This window comes from Adiantum capillus-veneris, unplaced genomic scaffold, assembly GCF_014529385.1.
Source record: "Adiantum capillus-veneris isolate H3 unplaced genomic scaffold, ASM1452938v2 Hic_scaffold_841, whole genome shotgun sequence".
NCBI lineage: Eukaryota > Viridiplantae > Streptophyta > Polypodiopsida > Polypodiales > Pteridaceae > Adiantum > Adiantum capillus-veneris.
Window position 1 is genome coordinate 27,032 of NW_028221820.1, and position 22,947 is coordinate 49,978.

Genomic DNA, 22,947 nt, shown 5'->3' on the forward strand with positions numbered 1-22,947 from the left:
CCTCTTTTTTTATAGGGAAAATTACCAAAATACCCCTCTAATTTGTGGAAATTCCCAAAATACCCCTCAAATTTCAAAAATTCCCAAAACACCCCCGATATTTTGTCATAATTTCCCAAAATGCCCCTCAAATTTTCCAAAATTCCCAAAATACCCCTCGTTGTGAGTTAAATTTTTCCAAAGATAAAAAAGTTTGTACCTTTCATAAGAAGACTAATTGTCTATCAATTCAAGATACTAAAACTAGAATTTGAGTAGGTTATGTAGGCTTTGGAGATGAATTGCTTCATTATTTTTAGATATAATTGCCCTTTTTTGAGAGGTAATTTGTGACAAATTACATGCTAAGTACTCAAAAGCGGATCTTGATTGTCAAAAAAAATAAAGAACTCATAAGCTTGAATAATCTACCGAAATAGATAAAAGGGTATTTTGGGAATTTTTGAAATGTGAGGGGTATTTTGGGAATTTCTACAAATTAGAAGGGTATTTTGGTAATTTTCCCTTTTTTCTAATTTTATCGAAGACAAACAGAGTCTGGAGAGAGAGAGAGAGAGAGAGAGCATCTTCACTCGATTCCTCTTTTTCTCCAAACGTTGTCAATTTACCACTACAATTCACGTTTTGAGCGAGCAGCGACAGCAGAAGAGGAGAAGAAGAAGAAGAAGAAGAAGAAGAAGATTGTTTTTAACGTCGTCGAAACTATCCCAAGAGACGACGACAGTTGAACTCAAGAGCTGTTAGTGAAGAGGGAGAGAGCAACCTCACGGCTGCGCCCCACCCTCAGGCCTGCAGGTAGACTTGCCTCTACCCCCCTTCTGTGTCCCAGGCATTCTGGGTTGTGACAAGTGATAACAACACTGTATAAAAGGAGGCGAGCCTGGAAACAGAAGAAGAGAACTTTCAGAACAATCCAAGAGAAAACGTACCGGGAAAATGTATTCCAACGCCAATTTGCGACTGGCAACACTACAAAACCAGCTCTCGTCTTCCTCGCCGCTCTCTGTTAGTGCCATGTCTCTCCCTGTATTGTCTTCTTGTTATTGTTGGACCACATACACTCAGTAAGAAAAGAATCATGCTGCTGTAGGATGGTGCCAAATTCTTGCAGGCAGCAGATCGGCTTGGATTCAAAGTAGAGCCAAACGTGCGGCGGGCTATCTTTGAGTCCTCTCCTGTGGTTGCATTGGAGTCAACAATTATTACCCATGGTACATCAGGGTTTTGGCTTTTGAGCAGAGCATAGGAAAGTGCATAATTTCGAACTTGTCTCCCCTAGAGACTCATTTATTGTGAGACTACCTCTGTGTGTATGCGCGTGCGCGTGCGCGCTTGTGTGTGTGTGTGTGTGTGTGTGTGTGTGTGTGTGTACCTCCCTGAGCTTCTGCATTCTCTTGTGACGTTGCCAATCAATGTGATACTCCTTCTCTTTCGCTGTGTATGCAGTTACACTGTTTCATTACTTCATTCAGTTGCTCTCTGCCTCTTTGTTATCCTCCAGCTTTCTTTTCGTTCCATAGTTTTTCGTTCTTTCGCTTATCTTTATGTCAATTTCCTCTATTTTTCAAAAGAGCCTTATCAACATTTTATATGTTTTCCTCTCTTGGTGAAGGATCTCACTTGTTGGGTTTTCAGGGATGCCATATCCTCAAAATGTCCAGACTGCAAAAGAAGTAGAGGGGATTATTGTCAGACATGGGGCTGTTCCAGCAACTATTGCGATTCTGAAAGGGATTCCATGCATAGGTAGAAGCTGGTACCCTTATTTTATCTATCTTTGAGTATACTATGCAAGTTAAAGCTCTTCTATGTTGGATTTAAGCAGGTTTATCTGTGGATGAACTAGAAGAGTTGGGACAAAATGGCTCAAACTTTACGAAAACAGCTCGCAGGGACATAAGTCATGTGGTGGGCTTGCTATCCTCTCAAGCCATGCTATTGGTCATTACACCATTGCTCCTTAAAGTTATTGCTATTATCATCTGAAGTCTGGAAGAAACTTGTTTTTCGCCTTTTATTGAGGAAGCTTAAGTTTGGGATAAAGCTCAAACAGAATTGTATCTACTGTTAGACACTGGTAGAGTTGGACACTGATAGAGTAGAGATGGGGTAGCTGATTTGAAGGTTAGACATAATAAGCTTGATGAACTTACAAGAGAACTTAAAGGTGAACAATGTCAAGTTTTGACGATTTAGTTAATCATCATTTCATCTTCAAAGCGCTCTTTGCAAACTGACATTGTCAAGGTAATGTAAATACGTCTCTCTGATTTTCTAACTGAAAGAACTGGCCTTTTGACTTAATTGTTTGACTTGTCTTATGAGTTGATAATTACAAATGACTCTAAATGTAGGTGGAGATTTTCCATTTTGAGCAAGGGAACTGACCATACATGTAAGAAAGCATGTAGCATGTTCGAGACTCCAAGCATGGTGTAGCTTCTACATAGTAACAATTTGTGTGCATGGTCTAATGAAAATTGAATACCTCTTTGAGCTCATGTGTAGAAAGTGTTTCGAGCATGTGACAGTACAAATGTATGTGGAATAAAAATTTGAAATGTTGATTCAAAATGCAAAATGAAGCAGACAGATAAGGGCCAAAAAAACTGAATTTATTTGACATAAACATCACAAGGAGAAACCTCAAAAAAAGAACAAGGTGGATGGTTAGGTTGGCTGAGAAATGATAAATTAGACATAGTTGGTGTGTGGTACCTGTTTGAACTTTGTGCCTCCCCCATGTGACCAAGCTAGAAGAGCATTGAAAAAAGACTATGATAAATATGTCTCTGACTATTCATATTGTATTTTCAAAGATAATGTTTTATATGAGTGGAAGCGATTGCAGTCCATTACAAATTTTTTGACAGTCTTATTAACCTCATACAGGTTGCCCGAAAAGGAAATGGGGCTACGACTGTTTCGGCTACCATGTTCTTTGCTGCTAAGGTAAGAGAGATTTATCAAACTCAAACCCATAAATTTGTTTTTCATGTGAAACTGTTCTTTATAGTATGAATCTGTGGATGAAGATTAGGTCGGTATTCACATTTTCGTCACTGGAGGCATTGGAGGGGTGCATCGGGGGGGTGAAAACAGTAAGTAACATGCAGCATCTTCTTTGTATGGCTGTTTTTGACTGGTGTACTCGGCAGTCATTGTATGTGACTCCATGAGATGATTTACCATACTGCCTTAAAACTCTCCCAAAAGTATATCTTATTGAACTGCTTGAGTTTTTTCTTTTGGTTTTTATGCAAGGTTTGATGGTACAACAATAGTAGGGATCTTATATAACCCCAATAATACGTAACATTATGCGAGAGAGTCTTCATTTTCGGGGAGGGGTAACTTCAATTCTTACAAATCCTGTTTCATTATCTTGATTATTACATATAGCTGAAACTAAATGGGAGGGGCATAATATGTTCGGGTTTTGAAAGGTCCAAAAGTATCAGCTTCACACTAAGAAAGCAAAATACGGAGAGGCAGATGCAGGATTGTAAACTGGCTGGTCCCATACGAGACTGGCGATAATCCAGCAAACCACCACAGTTAGAGACACGCCACAAACTAGTGGATAAAACTGACACTTGTACACTCTAGATGGGAAGATGGGGGGAAGTTCTGCCCTTGCAGTATTTGTCTATGTTGGAAACTGTTGGCATGGAGTGCGGTACAACTCATACCCAGTTTGGGTGGTTCTGGTCGCATACGATTGTCGCTTCAGTTCTTGAACTTCTTCAGACTGTTAACTCATTGGCTTCCTACTTTGAGTTTTGAGGCGCCCCCTAGGGGTCTTTTTATGATTCCTAGTCCTGAAAAAAAATTGGTGTCTCCAAAAGCTTTTGGTCTGAAGGTCCCTCATAAAAAGCTAGGCGCCAAGGGAAAGGGAGACTTGGCTGTTTTTTTAACTCAATGTCTCCACTTTCTCTTTGTAACTCATCGATCACTGTTACCTCTGCAAATTGCTTTTTTGTTTGCAAACTACTCATCTTGCTGCTGCTGCTGCTGGTGATGCTGCACGCTGCCACATGGTGAGAGGCCAGAATCTGATGCTGATGTGGCAGGTTCTCACATGTCACTGTGCTGATGTTGCACCTGCTGGCTATGCTGGAACTCACGCTAGATTTGCCTTCAATCAGTCGTGGTATTCATGCTGCCATGTGTCATGTCAAGACTTGAAAAGTATGAACTTGAAGAACACAGGATTCAGATGAACTGAGGACTTTATTATTTGATTGAAACTGCAAGACAACATTGCCTTATATAAGAGACACACATGAATAGGCATGCCCCATCACGCAAAGACATGTCTCTTAGGCAAATAGTCGTGTTTCTAGGTGAGTAGTTGCAATCAGTCGGACGAAGAGGCGTTGTGAAACGGCAATGGGACATGGCCAATTTTGGCAGGAGTGTGGCTATTTGGTGAAGAGGCACATTGTTTTGTGAAAAGTCATAATTAGTTGAGGATAGGGGTCTCCTTGGCTAGTCACTCTTCGTGTCTATGCACTACTCTAAGAATAACAGTCTCAAATTGTGACATTTCCTCCCATTTGAAATGAGAGCGACTGTAAGACAAATGGTTTTTGATGTTGATAGAATTATAAAAAACATTGAATCTTCGAAAATCTCCAAGTCTTCGAGCTATTTGGAACTTGGAGATTCTTGAGCTTTCTTCGTCTTGAACTTGTGCTTCTGATGGGACCGTTTATCTTTCATTGCTAATTCCCATGCCATTGCATCATTCAAAGATTTCTTTGCTATGTTTGGCTTCAAGAGGTTGACTTGAGAAGGATTGCTCTGCAAAAGGAATCATGAGTTTAATTTTCAGGTTGAAAACCTTGTTGTTGCAAAGTGCTCAGTGTAGAGAAATGTCTTGTCGAAGAGATTTTCACACTAGGACTCAACTTATCATCCAATAATTAATCCCAAGATCCGAAACTATAGAGTTCACAATTGGCATATCAAGTGAATCATAATAATTCAGAATTTGCAATCAAATCTTTGTCCTTTTAGGAAGTATTTTATATTATTTTATCATAACTGACTCATCAAATGAAAATAGTAGATCCAAGAATTCATTTATAGTAGAATCTTCAACTTCATTTGGAATCGACTTTGTGGGCATCCTTGGCTGGATGGCAGAAGCTGCCACTATCAGTTGCCCCTGCGGATTTCAGTTACTGCATGACAATCATGCGCTGCTGGAAGGGTTTGGTAGAGAGATTATCTCTTGGTGTTGTTTCCACAACCAGAGAGAACAAAAATCGTTGCTCCTCCTCCTTTGCCGTGCCCACATTTTAAAGCGGCCAATGACTTAGAACCTAAATCTTATGATCATCTTGCACTCCTATAAGCTTTGATAGACCGTGAAGGTCTCTCTTTTTTTTTTCCTACATTGTTAAAAACCTCTTCTTCTTCTCTACCTCTATTATTTCTCTAATATTACGTGGAAACCCTCCTTTGCAGATGCCTTGGAATAATTATGCACATAACCACGCATGTTATCTTTTATTTAATGATGATAGTGCGATAGTGCGTACATGTGCACCTCCTAGAACGGAGTGCTACACAAGGAAGGGGGAGAGAGGAGAGGAGAAGATCAACACTAGGTAGGAGCAAAGGCTACTCCCTCTCACATGGGTCCCTCAATGAACCCATTTGTGTCTATTTATGAATTCTAGAAGTCAATCTGATTCTTGTCAATATGCACCTGCACACTAGAAAAGAGTTGGAACAACTCTTGCATGTGTTGGGCTCTCTGTTTGGCCGCCAAGCGCACTTGCTCGCGCTCGCGATCCAATTCGGCTCTTCTTTCTTTGTGTTTACGCTTTATGGCTGCCCTTCTTTCTTCGTGTTCACGTGCTATGGCTGCCATTCTTTCTTGGTACTTACGATCAATTGCTGCCTTTCTTTCTGCTTTTCTCCTGATTCTTGTCAATGTGCGCTTGCACACTAGAAAAGAGTCGGAACAACTCTTACATGTGTTGGGCTCTTTGTTCGGCCGCCAAGCGTGCTTGCTCGCGCTCGCGATCCAATTCGGCTCTTCTTTCTTTGTGTTCACGCTTTATGGTTGCCCTTCTTTCTTCGTGTTCACGTGCTACGGCTGCCATTCTTTCTTGGTACTACGATCAATTACTGCCTTTCTTTCTGCTTTTCTTTCTTTGTGCTCGCGCTCCAAGGTGGCGCGTTGCGCTTCTTGTTGTATCCTCTTGACCAAAGCCTCCATAGGAGTTGGTGCAATCCGTGGCGTAGATGGGGAAGGGGGAGGGTCAGAAAAACCTCTTGGTGGGGAAAATTCTTTTTCGCCACAGCCATGCTCATCACCTTCATGCAAAGTGTCCATTCCGCTTCGGGTAATGACCATACACTAAAGTCTTGGGTTCTTAAGTTCACGAGGAACTTGGGTTCTTGTGGGTCTTGGGTTCTTGGGTCTTGAGGTTCTTGAGTCCTTGAGGGTCTTGAGTTCTTGAGGTTCTTCTTTAGCTTGCAATTAGAGAAGGATCTGCCCTTCTTTCTTGGGTTTCCCACTCTTCAAAAACACGATTAGGAATCGACACGCCCAAGTGGACTTGGGTTACGTGCGACCGCAACAAGCAAAAAAATTCGTGCTCTTTCCTTGAGTGATACAGAACACTGCCAAAGCTCTGATACCAATATAAGATGCAGCAGAAGTGAATGTTGAACTTTGCTCAAGATGAGTGCTCCGAACTGTGCTCAAGGTTCCTTTTACTTACGGAAGGGAGAGCCTTTCGTTCCTTTAGTGAGAGAGTGCAAATGATCACAAACAAAGTGGCAAACACAGTGAATGAAGGTGCTGAGATTGAGAGATAGAGAGAGAAGAATACGACACCAGAATGTTGTCAAACCCTCCTCCGAAGGCCCCACTCTCTATGGCGAGAGTGGTCTACTATTGATTGCACAAATCTCTACAATGCAATGGACTTGCCGACGACGTCGACGACGACGAGACGGGCTAAAATCTGAAAACGCTAATGGCTGAAATGTGCAAATCTTTATCTGCTGAATTCTGACTCTATTTTGAAGACGAGGCGAAACGACGACGTGCTGAAAACGCATGCTGAAAACTGCGTTTTCCGGGTTGAAATTGCAAAAACTTCGGCTGATCTAACCGTGCGGCAAGGTGAGATCTGCGAGGTTTGGGGCTTCTACTGCGGTGTCTTGATGCTGAAAACTGAAAACGCTGATGCTTCTGGGGTTTCTGTCGCGATGAATTTGCAAAATGCTAGGAGTCCTGCTGATCAAAAACGCTAGGGCTGATTCTGCTAATGCTAGGGCTGATCTGTGATCTGATGCCAAAACGCTAGGTGTCTTGTTGGGGGTCTTGTTGAGAAGGTGCCTGTTGAACAAAGTGTTCCTGCTGCCTCTTCTGCGAGAAAGTGCTAGCACTAGGGTTTCTTATATACTTGGCTTGCTAAATTGCCCTACCCAATGAAAATAATAAGTGAAAATTGGCTAAAAATAGGGAGAATAGGTCTATGCACTGTAAAAATGCTCCTGATGGGTTTTGATGGAAATCTGATGATCATGCTGTGTGCAACCAAAGGATATGCATCTACTCTAAGTGCCTGGTCATGCACGGTCTGCGAATAGACTCACAAAAGTGCCAGAACGCTTCGTAAGATGATTGAATTGAACCCATGTCATGAAGTAGCTTGTCCACGTACACAAAGGGTTAGATGTGCACGTGACATCCAAATACAACTAAACACTTCCCAGACCCCTAGCCTGCGTCGTTCAGAGGTTTCAAATAAGAACACTCCTCTTGGGACAGCCTGAGCCGAGGATATTTAGAAACAACATAAAAAACCAAGCATTCTTAAATTGACACCAAAACAAGTTCAAAATAGATAAAATCCATTTCAAACAAATTCTCAAACAAAGTTCAAAAAGTGTCTAAATGCTAATCAAATTTAAAACATTCTCGTTGTATCTCGGTTAGTCGAGCTTGAAAATACGACTGGCTTTCCATCTTGGGACCTGCACCAAAGTTAGGGTTAGGTTCCGTCCATAAGATTGTAGCTGACCATATCGTTGTCCAGAAGCTCTTGAATAGTCAAAACTGGCTAGGACAGACAATATTCCCATAGCAAGATGGTGATATAGCGATCACGTTGGGCCTCTAAGGTTATTAGCTTGAAGAGAGACACCTGATGGTAGATGTCTAGGAATTTGAAGTTGTATTCTGGCAAGCATTTTCTGGATACCCCACTCTGCGAGAAGGTGCACTTCGAAGGAAGATGTCACGTAACTTTGAGACCATTGGAAATTACCGCATTCAAGACTCTCAAGGAGAAATTGACAATTGGTCCGAAGTTGATTCTACAAGATTTGTAGAAACAATTTGAGGTTTACTGTGACGCGTGTGGACGCAGTCTGGGGGCGGTCATAACATAGGAGGGCCATGTTGTAGCTTATGAGAGTAGAATGTTCTCATGACCAGAGCGGTTGCACAAATCTACGAGAAGGAGCTATTGGCAGTCATACATGCTCTTCCTCAGAAAAAGCTTTCGGATAAGCAGATGAGATGAACAAGCATTTTGCCGCGATTTCATTTTAAGATAGTCCATGTTACGGGAAAGAACTCGGTGGTAGATGCGCTATCTCGACAGCCCCAGATATGAGCTATTTTGGCAAATACCATCGGATGTTCGAGGATATGATTGATTAGTATGCCACAGATCCAGTTTTTGTAGACATCTTTGACCGGTTTCAGAGTGGGGAGATAGTTACAGGCTATGCTCTAAAGTAAGGTTATTTAATGTGAAAGACAATGTTGTGTGTCACTCAAGGGTTGAGGAACACAGTCTTGACAGAGTGCCATAATCCACCTTCTACTAGGCATAGAGGCATCGAAAGCACCTTGAAGGGTGTGGGAAAACATTTCTATTGGCCAAGGCTCATAAAGGATATGGACGAATTCGTTTGTAGTTGTTTAGTGTGTCAGAAGGTCAAGTTTGATCAACACAAGGCATCCGATCTCCTACAACCTTTACCCATTCCTAAGCGATCTTGGGAGAGTATAGCAATGGACTTTATTTTTGATCTTCCAAAGCCTCAGAGTTGGCGTGATGGCATTTGGACAATCATTGACCACTTCAGTAAAGAGGCTTGCTTCATTCCGGTAAAGAAGGCAGTTAAAGCCGACCATTTGGCTAAGTCAATTGTCTCACAGATTTTCAGATTACATTGTATGCCTAAATCTATAGTTTCAGATAGAGATTTGTGCTTCACGAGTTTGTTCTCGAGAGAAATATGGGAATATAGGCTCACGGCTTAAATTCTCGTTCTCATTTCATCCATAGACTGATGGGCAGTCGGAGATAGCCAATTCAGTGGTTTTAGACTTGTTAAAGACCTACATCTTTTATCAGAAGACTCAGTGGGAAAAGTTTTTGCCCTTAATGGAGTTGCTTATAACAACGCATTTCACACGTCTACAGGGAAGACACCATTCGAGATTATCGAGGGCGTCAGAAAGTCTCCATCCATTTTGAGCACCAAAGATAAGATTTTTGAAGCAGATTCTTCGTAGACACTAGTTTTGCTAAGATATGGGAGGCTTGGGAGAAGTCTCAAGCATGGGATAAGAAGGTAGCAGACAAGCATTGACGTGACTTGCAACAGCCGAAGGAAGATGGTTGGGTGCTACTCATGTTTGAGAAAGCATGATTACGAAAGCGAAAGGGTAAGGAGAGGCTTTTTCCAAGCCAAGTATGCGATACTATGGACCTTTCCAGATACAGGAAAAGATAAATGATGTATTTTTCAAATTGAAGTTAACAGATACTTGGAAGAATCACAATGCATTTCATGTGAGTCTATTGAGACCTTTCAAAGGTGGGGTGCCAGTGGACAGGGAGCCAGACGAGCAACCAGAAGTGGAAGAGACGGAAGAGAGACTCATTCTTGAAGAGGTCCTGGCTCACAAGGAAAGGAATGTGAAGGGTAAGCTGGCACGACGGTATATGATCAAGCTCAGGAATTATCCCGCTCCTGATGCCAAGTGGATAGAGGACAACTTAGCATATAGTCCTCGAATACTAGAGCTTTACCTTAAGGCTTTTGGTTTAGCGTCGACTATTCCAAGAGTTACCGATGAATTAGCAGGTTGAATTTGGTGTGGTGCAGATTGCATAAGAGGGGAGTTACTCTGCTCCTTTGTCACGGGTTACTTCGATGGGATTAAATTCATTGATTCTTTTGAGGTTTCAGGGATACTGACAGGCTGACTAAGAATATTCTGCTGAATGACTTTATGTAAGGAAATACTTTAAATGGGAATTCCTAAAATGAATTTGTCACATGTGCCTTAGATGTGTGTATTGTTTGAGTACGTGTATGAAAGACAAAATGACTTTAGCATTTGTTTGGATCACCGGAGCGGTGATGTGGATGTGATAGAAAACGAGATCAATACATTCGTGATGAAGAGATCAACGGGGTTTGGATGCGATTGCTAATTAAGTTACAATGATTATGATTCTCATCTAAGATCTCTACAGGGATAGTGATGTGAATGTTCAGTGACTGTCGTCTTCGTGCAAGTGCTGGATATGTGTGGTGTGGTACGTCGATACTTAGAGTCAGTGTCTACTAAACTAATTTTTGTCCTATGTCTGTTTTGTAGGTGTAATCCAGAGCAATTACAATTGTTTCAAGAGGGGGGTATGCCACAAAGTGATGATGTGGCATGGCCTAAAGGACAAAGCCCCGATTGAGGGGTCCGAAACCCTCGTGAAATGAAGCTGAAAAAGTTGTTCCAACTTACAGATTCTTGTCAAGTGGCCCAAAGGGGTTTGGGATTAAAAACCTAACCTCCCAACTAATGGAACTCGGTTGAGGGGCCCAAAACGTTTAAAAATAAAGTAGGGTCCAAGAATTGCATAGAGATGATGACGTGGCATGCCGCATGGACTGGCCCGCGCGGAAGACCGATGACATGGCCACATGTACGGACAACCCACTAGGCACTTGCTCTTGGAACTTACATCGTTTCATGTAACTGCTTTTGAATAGGCCAAGGGCCTTTATAAGTGTGCCCAAGGCCTCACTCTTGGCAGTTTCTCCTTGGAGTAGCACCAGAGGGAGGACCGTCGGACATTGTACTTTGAGAAGCATAAGAATAAAGAAATACCGAGAAGGGGCGCTAGTCTTTGGGGCCTGTGCGTCTAAGTGCGGAACTCCGCCATGCTATGTCGTCTCTTCTCTTCTCTCTCCCTCTATTTTTAAGTTTTGTTTAGTAGTTTCCAGTTTCTCTCACGTGTGTTGCTGTTTATCTTCGGCTTGGAGTGTCCAAGTCTATCACAAATGCCACAAATGATTATCAATGATTGCGTTCCGCGAATGAGTAGCAACTTTTGGAGAAGACTTTTTACGAACTTCGGAACTAACCTGAATTTTTCCTCAGCTGATCATCCTCTTACAAATGGAAATCTCGATACCGCTTATACGTAGGTAAAGTACACCATTACTAGAACTCAAGGGACCATAAGAAAGTTACAAATAGACATTGTTGTGAACTCAACCTCATTGAGGGACAATTTGTTCATCTAAAATTCGACAAAGCTAGACTCAAGAAACATGCCGATCATAAAGGGAAAGTAAAAAACTTTTCAATTGATATTATGGTCCGTTTAAGATTAGAGATCAGAATAATGAAGTCACATTTTGATTGGATCTTCCACAGATTTGGAAATCCATAAGGCTTTTCATACGAGTCTGCTACAACCTACCTATTGTCTTGGCAATGATTGAAGCTGCCGTGGCTGGTGTCTCCAAGACGGTCCCAATCTTGAAGTCGATTCTGGATAGTAGCGGGAGGTACTCTCTCTTTAGGGAGGGGAAGTAGATCGAGATGGGTAGATGTGCTTCCTCAACAAGATCATGAGAGGCAGGATCGAAACCATGGCGCCACTATCGAAAGTGGGCCTCAACTGCTCGAATGGCCAGCGGGCTCATTGAATTGACCTTGATGGCCATCTTGGGAGTCGCAAACTCAATCCGGTAGTAGCTGCACTCGAGGATTCGAAGAAGGCGGGCTTGAAGGAGGTTGCGCACCTCGCTTGTGCTAGGTTGAGTGCTGATAATTTTGCAAATGATAGAGGTGGCCTAGAGGCGCTCTTCCTCTACTGCAAAGCTTGCTTGCTCGGTTGGTGAAAGACGAAGTCAAATGGTAGGCTCTGCGGGGTCGGGCGAGGGGGCTGCTTCAGAGTCCCTCTGAGATGAAATAGAGGCCTCCATTTGTGTCTGCTCTACTTCAAAAAGGCGACGAAGAAGGCAATCCACTTGATTCAAGCACTCTTTAGCTGGTAGGCCCAAAAAACGGAGGAGGAGAAGCCTGAAGGGGCCAGGGGGGTGGGTGGGTGGGTGGCGCGAGGGAGGGGGGCAGCGAGAGCATGGAGGGGTGTGCAGTGGAGGGGGGGACGAAGGGGGCAGCAGCAGCGAGCTCCAATAGGAAAGTAGTTTTTAAACAAATGAATCGAAATGAAATATGTATTAGCATTTTTAGCTCACATTTTGAATGTTCTGATTTCTAATATATATTTTTAATGTCTCTCACTGTTTTTTTGTTTTGTGCAAGTGTTTTAGCTCTAATTATTGTTTTAACCTCAAATCTTTCTTGCGTAATGAAGATAAAAGGCAAGGGCCAAAGGTCCATTATGTCAAATGTGCATGCAATGTCTTGTTTCTTCTATGCAGCAATGGACGTTTCATCTGATCTAACAGAGCTTGGAAGAACTCCTGTTGCAGTTATTTGCGCAGGTATCAAATCCATACTAGACATTCCAAGGACTCTCGAGTATCTGGTAAGATTTTTCTTTAGATATCAATCTTCTTCTGCCCTTTGTGATTTTCTCTGGAATTTCGTCCGTATTGAGAGAATTCTTTGCTTTTACACTGTCTGCAAGCCATTCATAGCATCAAGTACTTGTATTTTTAGGAAACACAAGGGGTTCCAGTTGTCGGTTATGGAGTTGAGGAATTTCCAGCATTTTTCACTCGTAAAAGTGGTTGCAAAGTAAGAAGTCCTCACCTCAAAGTTCACGTTAAAAGCATGCTAATATTATCCTGCTTTTTTCCTTAAAAACAGGTTCCATGTCGTGTAAGTACACCAAATGAATGTGCAGAAGTAATTGGTAGGTTTCTTTTATGCCACTTGAGCTCCTTGTCTCAAATTGTTTGTATCTTATAATAGTGATGAATTTAGGCTTCTCTTTATCACTATGATTATGCACGTATGATAATTTAGGCTCCATGATTATCTCTCTCTCTCTCTCTCTCTCTCTCTCTCTCTCTCTCTCTCTCTGTGCGCGCGTGCACGCGTGCGCATGCAGGCGTGCTCGCGCGCATGTGTGTGTGCATGCCATTGGACAGATTCACACCTTTTCACATAGACTGTCCAGGCAGATGAACAGCCACCCCATGGAGGACAGGATCTATGAGCTTTGCGGCCGAGAGCTGGAGAGAGAGGAACACTACATATGCACGTATGATAATTTAGGCTCCATGATTATCTCTCTCTCTCTCTCTCTCTCTCTCTCTCTCTGTGCGCGCGTGCACGCGTGCGCATGCAGGCGTGCTCGCGCGCATGTGTGTGTGCATGCCATTGGACAGATTCACACCTTTTCACATAGACTGTCCAGGCAGATGGACAGCCACCCCATGGTTACAGGATCTATGAGCTTTGCGGCCGAGAGCTGGAGAGAGAGGAACACTACATATGCAGTTGCACAATATACTATGACATACGGAGGAGGTATGACTGTCTCTTTCGAGAGGGTTTTGGGTCCTTCCTCGTGTCATGGAGTATGGGGACCTGAAATGCCTAGGGCTCTTCGTTTTGGAGCTCCAGAGACCGGAGATCACCTCCGCCAGAGGCACCCAGATCGAGAGCAGTGACAGATTTCTTTATTAGACCAAACCCACACCCACCAGATCAGCAACGACAGAGCCACTCTGCCGCATACTCCCCCCCCCCCCCACCATGGAGTCACACTCGTCAGAGCCACCGCACTCTGTCGAGCCCGATGACTGCGCCCACCAGGGTGACCACTAAGAGGTCCGTATTATGGTCATATTAGAGCTATCCTAGTGAGAGACATCAAAGGCATAGCACCCGATTCCTCAGCAAGACAGCCATCGCCCACCTCGTAGCCGGCAAGCTCATGAGCTGAAGAGGGAGAGTATCGAATCTCTCCCTCTTTTGGGAAATTTGGTCCTGTTAGTTTCCAGCTCTTACCTTTAGGATGTTATTTTCAGTTTTTGCTGATGAGATGACAACAGACATGGATGTAATTTGGTACTTGTCTCATAGGCCACATTGGCCTTATTTAGATGTTAATATATTTTTCTCTCTTACGCGCTCTACATGTACGAGTTACCGGTGTCAAGGACACCAACAATGTGGACGAGGAAGTGAAAGGCCTTTATGCACGTATGATAATCATGGAGCCAAAACACTCCGGAGTATGGAGAGTGGGCAAGAAAGGAGGAGGTGATTGGGAAACCTCCAAGGAATGTGCTCTCATCATTTGTTTCGCTACCATAGAAGAGAGAAACGACTTCCTCAAAAAGAGGCCTACACTAAAGCAAACGGGGATTTTCTTGGGAGACGATCTTACATTGTCTCAACTAGCACACATGAAAGAACGCATGCCTGATATCATGGCTTCGAGAGAGAAAGGAAAACCCTTTGTCTATACAAGAGGCACAGCGATAGTACTTGACAAACACACCGCATGACAGTGCGTGACCTATGGGACCAACCCAAAGCTTGCGGTATGGAATTGCAATGGCTACTAGGATTGGATGTCGGAGCCTTCAAGGATTCCTTCAGAGGGAGGGACATCATTTTCTGTTCAGAGACGCATCATAGCCCAGAGAGCACACTTCCGAGGGTGATTGGATACAGATGGGAGAGCACATGTAGATAGGTGGTTCGTAATGAGAACAATAGTAGAGGATTTGGAGGAGTAGCATTGTTATTTAAGGAAGAGGGCACAACTCTCTACATTGCCATATGTTACTTCCCTCCTAGCACATCTCATTATGCTTTGCCTAAGGGGGTGTCACCATACATGATACTAGATGATGATATTTGGGAGTTCTCGAGAGATGGAGATGTCATTCTGCTTGGCGATGTCAATGCTGAGATTGCATGTCATCGAGCATCCTTCTTTGACACTTCCGAGGAGATGTTGAGAGAGCTAGACTCGAGAGAGATGGGTCTCTCTAGAACCTCAGATGATGATGCTGAGGAGTTTTTAGAGTATGGGAGATATTTGATTGAGATGGGCACAAGATATGGATTGACCATTTTGAATGGCCTTGATAGATAGTCCTGTTCAGGCAGCTTCACTTGCTTCCCTCATATACATAGTGCTAACTATGGATTATATTTTGACTCGCTCCCACATCAGTTATACCACGCACTCGGGACTTGTGAGTCTCGTCCAAACCTGTTGGAGTGGCTGTAGATCATGCTCAAATATCTTTTGCAGTAGATTCTGCTTACACTATTGGTAGCTTTCATCATGCAACACATCTCTGTCCGAGATACCACTTTTGCAAAGAGACAGACAGTGTATATCGAAGAGCTGTATAGTCTTCTAGTAGGGGAGACCCCCCATAGACCCTTGTCAGAGGTCACCTAGATATTGACAGAGATGATACACATAGCAACATCCACAACTTTTCCGCACTCTCAGCCTACTGGGAGACCACGGTTTGGGAGCATGCCTCAGAATAGTTGGTATGATGATGAGTGTTGAGAGACGAGAGCTTGGCTACAAGAGAGGTAGCTTTGGCAAAGATTATACATAGGGAGTCGCATATACTCTTGCGACGCCTTACATGGCGAAAGAAGATAGCTTTCTTAGCTCAGCTTGAGAGAGATTCAGATACTCTTGAACGAGGACTCTAGGGAGGCTTGGAAATTGTTTAGAGAGTACTCACCCTCTCTAGTCATTACTTCTACAGAGACATGAACACAATATACATCCTCTCTATACACTGTAGCAGAGCAGTTACCATTGCCAGACCCGCTAGAGCCATATTCTCCCACTTCTACTTTCTTCACGATAGAGATGGTGAGGCAAGCCATTGACAAATTGCACACGGGGAGGGCACAATATCATGATGGTATAGTGGCAGAGCATTCAGACATGCCAGAGACTATTTTGATGGTTTGTTGGCCTTCATGTTCAACTAGGCCATGTGTGAGGGGTTTCCTGAGAATTGGGAGTACGTCTACAATTGTACCACTATTCAAGTCTTTCGATTTGGCCCTGCCAACTAACCATTGCACTAATTATTGTAGCTTTGTGGATTTCTACAATGCCTTTGTCATAGTCCAAGAGCCAGGTTGATACAAGGACTACATGATTTGGGAGGTCCACATGAGCTTGTATGGAGTATCATGGCACTATATGAGACACTTATAGGGAGAGTATGGACAAGAGAGGGTCTTTCAGACCCTGTTCACTCTACTATTGGGGTGTCCACTTTCTCCGACTTTGTTTGGATTGTATATTGATGAGATTTTTCTGACTATATTGAGACTGCTAGGGATCGAGGGGCACAATCGTCAGGTACATGGATCAATCTATCGCTTTATGTCGATCATATTGTGCTTATTTTAGATCTCCAGAGGGTAGGCAGAGACATCTATATGCTTTAAATGCTTATGCACATGGTAGTGGACTCTCCATCAACCTTGGCAAAACCAAGGTGATGGTGTTCAATACTACAACGGAGCGGGTTAGGAGACCAACATCTATTTTTACATATGCACACGAGATAGTGGAGTATGTAAATTGTTATGCATACCTTGGTGCTGTATTTAGTGATCCTACTTTCCCTATGAGAGGTGTTGGAGAGGCGAGATTGACGAGGGGATATGCAACATTCGGAGGACTAGAGAGGATATGCCCACAGGTGTGGTTTCGAGAGCCAGGCACTAAGCTGTGGCTATTTGACACTTTGGCACTTCTACTATGCTTTATGGAGTGCAGATATGGGGGTCTAGCGTGGAATCGCCGTGGATCATCATAGTAGATCAGGGCACATATGATGGATGGAGATCCATGGAGAGACCATTTGTATCCCTCATCTCCAGGCTGACCCGGGGGAAGGCCTAAGTGCCACATGAGATGATGGGAGTTGAGATGAGTGCACCACGGATTGTAGTGGAAGCTCTTGCTAGACGAGTGTCTTTCATTCATAGCACATGAGAGCTACCACACGACAGATATGCACGTGTCACAAATTGCTGATGTGTCAAGCCACTGAAGAATGGAGCCAACCTGCAGATCCCGGCTGAGAGGCCTAAACCCTAAGAAGAAGAAGAAGAAGAAGAAGAAGAAGTTCCCACCAACTTATGGGACCCTGTCCGATGGGGTATATGTGACCTAGAGATATTTAAATAAATCAGGACCAACACACACGCACATGCTCAATTTGCGTAAACTACTAATGATGTGGCAGCTGTACGGACGCCCGCAAAACGCGTTGCAGTACCACGTGGCAGATTATACGGATTTCCGCGTTTTACGTTGTTGATGTGGCAGGTGTACGTATTTCCGTGATTCACGCTAGTAGCTTTGAGCGCCAGCTTTTGGGACCAGATGCTTTTAAGTTTAATGCTTTTCATGTAACTGCTTTTCATAGGCCAAGGGCCTTTAAATATGTGCAAAAGGCTTAGTCTCTAGCACTCTTCCGGGTGAAGGTGTAGAGCGCGAGTACCGGCATTGTATTGAGTTCCAGCAATATAAAGAAATACCGAAAGGGGCTAGTGCTCTCTCGGGGTGGAACTTTGCCACTCCCAGTCTCGTGTGCAGAGCACTCTCTCTCTCTCTCTTTTTCAGGTCAGTGTTATTTGAAGTGCTAAAAGTATTTAGTCTGTTCTTCTCCGTTGGCACGTGGTGCCCGTCCCCGTTACAATGGTATCAAAGCTTCAGGCGTGTGCTTTTCTGAAAGCATACCGGTCCTATCAAAGAGTAGACAGAGCAAACCGGTGCTTCGAGATTTTGCCCTAAAGAATCTCCGTGTCCCGACCCCAGACTTATTAGCCACTCCTACCCTTACTCCATTGCCCATCGGGCGCGCTCCCGTCTTCACCACTCTGGCTTACAGAGCATAAGCCATAAAGGCGTTCATGGATTCGGCAGAATACTTGCAGTTTCTCTTCGACGAGCCTCGCGACCAAGGTGGAAAGGTACGTAGTGTACGACATGTTTTAAGGTACGTACGGAACGTACTACCTTACTGAACCACCTCTCAGGTACGTAGTAGGTACATACCATTTGTAAAAAACCCATGTTTTAGTGAAAAACCCATAATCTCTATGCTACTCATTGTGAAGTTAACTTGCTCTCTGGAATCTGGAAATCGTTATGTGCAATAAGTTTTTAGTTGTAACCCTTGGCTATTAGGCTTCCGAACCACCCAAAAGCCCCAAATGGCTCGCGTTTCCATTTCCCATCTTATCGATGCAATTTCGCCCAAATTCGCCAATTACTACCATACTGAACCGTACTGTACGTACGGAAAGGTTCCGTACGTACGTACGTATGCAATTAAAACCGGCCCGTAGGGCGGTAGACATAGGCTTTCACCCGAAACTATTGCTTTTGTTTTCCAAAAAAATTCCATGGCGAGAGACGTGAAGCTCTAAATGTCCAGTTTGGTTGAAGGCAGGATAACTGGATAGAGGCCATGATAATGGGTTGGAAAATGCAGGGGCAGGTAAAGAGTTTTCTCAATTTGCCCAAGATGCCTGTTGGAGTGTCAAATGCCTCAAAGGTTGTGAATCTGGTATATATCTTGTATAAAGTACAGAATGCCATTGCTTTTCATTTAAATGGAGCAATTTGGGTTTCTTTCTCCTGTAGTCTGGATGCCGTTGCAAACATTTGTAAGTCTTGCATAAGACCTCTAAAATCAGCCTGATCATTATGAGGAAGAAAGAACGGATTATCTGCATATGGCTGAGCGCCAGAAAAGTAGACCCATCAGTGCAAGCCATGATACTGATCTGTGGCCATCAGATGATCAAGATAACAAAGCAAAGGGCGCATGGCAAAAGCATACAGTATCAAACGAGGAATAAAATCACACTGTGCTGGATGCAAGCCTTAATGAAGAACACCTTTCAAGAATAGATTAGTGGCAGAGAGATCATGGAGATGGGGGGGAATAGGAGGAGACACAAACAAGCCAGACAGGAAAAAGGTGCTCGGACAGGTTATGGTGTACAAATGTGGAGTACATCCTCGAAATGCACCTCAACAATAGCCTCTCCACCTCCATGTCCGATTCCTCACAGACGAGAGCATGTAGAGAGTTGGGAATCATGGGATCAAAGGCTCTCATCAATTTAGAGCCCTGACATTAAGCGGCCGACGCCGTACATGTTGCTGCAAAAGTAAACTTGGGTATTTTTTGTAAATTCGGGTGCCCGAGTTTACAAAAATATATGAGTTTACTTTCTCCCGCCCCCATTCATGACACACTCATCTGTCTCGTCTACCAGAGGGTATCCAACGTAGTAGAGTCAATTGAGGGAAAGAGGCTTTGTAGAAGGAGCAATCACCCTCATTGTGTTGAAAAGAGGTCTTTAGGTTAAAATTCAAGTGTTAGTGTTTGAATAGATAATGTTTATGTTTTTGGTTATGGTTCTCGGGGTTACTCCTTCGTTGTTGCCTTCATATTTTGTCTTTCAAACAGTGACAAGCCTTGCGTTGGAGTTGCAAGGTGGTGTACTTGTGGGGGTACCAATCCCAGAAGAGCATGCAGCCGCTGCACAGCCTATAGAACTAGCAATTGAAAGAGCATTGCAGGAGGCTAAGTAAGCATGCTGCACCCCCCCCCCCCCCCCCCCCTCTCCCAAAAAAAAAAAGCCAAAAAGAAGAAAGGATCTTTTGCATTTTCCTCGGTTATTGTTAATAGGGTTTCATTCATACTATCTGGTTTGCTTTGTTTTGATCAGAGAGCAGGATGTCTCTGGCAGTGCAATAACCCCGTTTTTGCTTAAACGAGTGAGTGAACTCACAGGTGGAGCGTCTCTTGGTGCAAGTATCCTTTACTAGCAATTCATGCTCTACATGAATGTGTCTCTGTTGGAGCTTTGTGCTTGTCTATCTGTAAAAAAGGAAAGATGACCTTTTGCAGAGGATGCTTAACTTACCAACAGATATTGAGCTGGTAAAAAACAATGCTAAAGTGGGTGCACAGATTGCAGTTGCATTAAGTAGATACAAGAAATAACAACTGCTTGTCAAGTAACAGATGGAAGGGAGAATGCCAAGAGCACGCATGTGTGAAGATGAGAGCGCCGGCAGCTCTGTAGCAAGTACTCTCTCTCTCTCTCTCTCTCTCTCTCTCTCTCACACACACACACACACACACATGAGTGTGCGCCCCCCCACACACACATGCGCGCGTGCGCACACGCACGCACGCTCAGTTAGTAAAAACTTGACCACAATAGCCAGAGAAATACGTTGTAATAAGGGTTGCAACCTTGATCACTGACACCTGCAATGTATGCAGAATGACATATATCAAGTGTCTAAGGCTACCAATGCTTTGCATATCATGGAAATAAACCTCTTAAGGAATGTTTAGTTGTATTTTGCTTATTAAAGCAAGAGGTTATGACAAGTTGTCTTGCTTGGGTACTCTAAACATCCCTTGGATTTGCTCAAGAGTCTAATCTGTTGTAATGTTGTATTATTGTTTGAGGAGTTTGCTGGAGTTAAGGTGATGGATTGAATGCTTCTTGAAAGATTCAAATTATGATATAATATTTTTCAGTTAATTGGTACAAAGTTTCATTGGAACTAGAGAGGGTTCTGAGAGGGGTTGCCACTATTGTAGCATAATAATTCTTATGGATCTCACACAAATTCATAGATTTGTGAGTCTTGCATTGGCCATCCAAGACTAGCTATGACAAATCCTCTCTTCTACTCGAGAGAAGGGTAAGATACTAGCTCGACTCACGATGGACATTGACACATCTGTGATCACAACCCTCACACCTCTTTTCTTTCTGGTTAGTCCCACTTATGTTAACTGCAAAGGAGTAATGGAAGCTTCGACCATTCCTTGAGCAAGGTGATGTAGCACCTTCACAAACAATGAGATGCTTCTCCATAAATCCTACACTCTGATCTCTTATGTTTCCAACTATTCTTGCATACAACGTACATTACACACATTGGGAACATTTGGACATCTTAAGCAACAAACATAGAGATTAAGCACTACACATACACACTAAATCAAGCATGTACTTTAGACAAATGAAGATGGATAGAATAGAGAGTAGAAATAAGTTAAGTCCCTTGATAATATGATCTCCCTTGCAGGTATAGAGAGCTTGGAGGATGCCTAGACACAATAAGCACTTGGGAAGGATGAGAGTGGAATAGAGAGTAGGAATAAGTTAAGTCCCTTGATAATATGACCTCCCTCACATGTATAGAGAGCTTGGAGGATGCATAGACACAATGAGCACTTGGGAAGGAAGAGTGTGGAGATGGAGCTTCAACTATGTTCTCTCTCGGGTTTCTATCCTTTAAGCTTACACACTTCAATCTTTTCAAATGAAAGGTATAACATTCTCTCCATTTGATATTATTGTTATCAACCAAAAGTCCATTTTTGGGAAAAGAAATTCGGCACACCAGAGGGCCCATAGAGGGGGGTGCTTATCGCTTCCAAATATTAGCCATGTTACATGGTTGGGCAAGCGCTGTGTACCATCGGGCAAGTGCCATGCGTAGGCATCACCACGGCCACTTAATTGATGCACCACATGTTGGGAGCGACGGGGAGAACTCGTAGCAACCAGCTAGGAACCTCCTCCGCGGGTGACCCACCTCAAGAGGAGGATGCACTCCAGTGTCCAAGGCAAGAGCCCTAGCAATGTGAGCACCAAGTGAGCACAAGATGTCCCTCTAGAGTGTGGTCCAATGGGGGGTTTGAACCCACAATCCGTAGGTTGAGAGGCCAAAGCCTTACCGTAAAACCAACCCTTTGGGGGCCCATTTTTGGATTTTTGAATGACTTTGTTTGCTAAGGCAATTTGTGGCAAGATGGGTAATTGCCTACTCAACATCATTGGACCAAAGATTGCCCTTACAAAGAACACAATCTAATTTGACATAGTAATGGGACACTCTTGGAGGCTTGTTACCTAAGAGAGTCTTAGTATTTTAGACATAACTACAACGTCAAAATTTGTGTTTGATTCCTCCATCTCTGCAGATCAATTGTTTGCATAATTGTGGAGACTATTAGTATTCTATGAAATAAGAAGCCAAGATTTTGAATACACAAAATGTTGAGGTAGCCATTGAAAGCTCAAGCTCAGCAAGCCAAGTGTTAGAGAAGAAGATAACTACCATCCTATACAAATGATAAAAGAATGCTAAAACAATGGATCAAACAAGATTAAACCTTATCGTCGACACAATGTACACAAGATTTGGGCGGATCACCCACACCTAAATCTTTGAGGTCAAAATAATCTTATCTTACTTCTATTCCTGTGCTAATCCTAAGCATCAATGAGCTTTCATAAGTGTGATTCTAGTGATTAGTATGGTGAAAATCGTGTATGTGTGTATGTGCGCGTGCACATGTGTGTGTTGCAATCAAGAGGCGTTGTGAGGAGCACTTGATACGAATCTCTTGATTTGTAGGAGACTTCGTGCACAATGAAATCAAAAGAAAATGGGGGTTGCCACTAATGTTCCATAGCTCCTATGTATCTCATCCTAAATAAAAGGGTTCATACAAAGGCTTGAAAGAGTACTCACAAGTTCTCTAGTGGCTTTGGGTTGATTTGGAACCTCTTATGATGTCATGTATGATGCAAGATGAGATGCATAGTACAGTTCTATATAATGA

The 22,947-nt window shown here is 43.2% G+C and overlaps 1 protein-coding gene across 5 annotated transcripts; it reads left to right on the forward strand.

The window, feature by feature from the left end:
• Nucleotides 1–577: 577 nt before the first annotated feature.
• LOC147416537 (pseudouridine-5'-phosphate glycosidase-like) lies at nt 578–20,794 on the forward strand. 5 transcript variants are annotated; one of them, XR_015187502.1, is made up of 13 exons: nt 581–1,005; nt 1,091–1,211; nt 1,636–1,746; nt 1,826–1,908; nt 2,893–2,952; nt 3,041–3,101; nt 12,730–12,836; nt 12,971–13,048; nt 13,121–13,166; nt 19,756–19,876; nt 20,018–20,103; nt 20,222–20,380; nt 20,581–20,794. XR_015187502.1 is itself a non-coding variant. In XM_086508278.1 (12 exons), exons 1-12 carry the CDS (start codon nt 937–939, stop codon nt 20,293–20,295), a joined length of 990 nt encoding a protein of 329 aa, XP_086364404.1. In that variant the 5' UTR covers nt 579–936; the 3' UTR covers nt 20,296–20,427. The 5 variants fall into 5 exon arrangements, 4 of the variants coding, with proteins under 4 accessions (XP_086364405.1, XP_086364406.1, XP_086364404.1 ...); XM_086508278.1 differs by lacking the exon at nt 20,581–20,794 and having other exon boundaries at nt 579–1,005; nt 19,783–19,876; nt 20,222–20,427; XM_086508277.1 differs by lacking the exon at nt 20,581–20,794 and having other exon boundaries at nt 582–1,005; nt 20,222–20,427.
• Nucleotides 20,795–22,947: the final 2,153 nt, after the last annotated feature.

Bases quoted from the DNA above. Each gene is read 5' to 3' on its own strand.
- LOC147416537 (XM_086508277.1), top strand. From the start codon at position 937: ATGTATTCCAACGCCAATTTGCGACTGGCAACACTACAAAACCAGCTC. The intron at 1,006-1,090 runs GTTAGTGCCATG...ATGCTGCTGTAG, and splicing joins CGTCTTCCTCGCCGCTCTCT to GATGGTGCCAAATTCTTGCA. The intron at 3,102-12,729 runs GTAAGTAACATG...TCTTCTATGCAG, and splicing joins GCATCGGGGGGGTGAAAACA to CAATGGACGTTTCATCTGAT.